The sequence below is a fragment of the Condylura cristata genome, unplaced genomic scaffold, assembly GCF_000260355.1.
Source record: "Condylura cristata isolate star-nosed mole 26May11 unplaced genomic scaffold, ConCri1.0 scaffold00005, whole genome shotgun sequence".
In the NCBI taxonomy this organism is placed as follows: Eukaryota; Metazoa; Chordata; class Mammalia; order Eulipotyphla; family Talpidae; genus Condylura; species Condylura cristata.
The window spans coordinates 59,164,954-59,165,399 of record NW_004567106.1 but is presented as its reverse complement, the minus strand read 5'-3'; the positions used below and the strand labels follow the sequence as shown (position 1 = coordinate 59,165,399).

The 446-nt window shown below is 64.6% G+C and overlaps 1 protein-coding gene across 1 annotated transcript in view; it reads left to right on the top strand.

Moving 5' to 3' along the window:
- The first annotated feature begins 382 nt into the window (after positions 1-382).
- Positions 383-446, top strand: part of KCP (kielin/chordin-like protein) — a 24,475-nt gene continuing 24,411 nt past the window's right edge. Inside the window, exon 1 of the mRNA XM_012720769.1 lies at positions 383-437. Coding sequence (XP_012576223.1) covers positions 383-437 — 55 coding nt within the window. The remainder of the gene's footprint in view (positions 438-446) is intronic.

Below are 446 nucleotides of genomic sequence, written 5' to 3'. Positions count from 1 at the left end.
GGTTGAACCAGCTAGGACTGCTCCACCTGCAAGCAGGTGAGAAGGGGGGAAGACCCAGGGGAGTAGGTGACTCAAGAAGGCAGGTGACCAGCTGTTCCCCAGCGCAGTGAGGAATCTGTGTTGGTTATGGGGTTCTCCTCCTGGTTCTTAAGCTGGAGACTTGGTCCTTAACCCCTCCCGGCTTCCTCTGGGACTCCTTGCACTCTGACCCCTGTGGGGCCCAGGGGTCAAGGCGTCCATTAGGCAGCCAGGCGCCTCAGGACTGTATAACGGACGCCAGGGGCGCTCCCTGAACAAAGACGGGGTGGGAGGCGGCCTGGTGTCCCCACCCCGCCTCCCCAGCGCCCGCCGAGCCGCGACCAGACAGCGAGGCGGAGCCAGCATGGCGCGGGCCTCTGCAGTTCTGCTGCTCTGGGACTCCTTGCACTCTGACCCCTGTGGGGCCC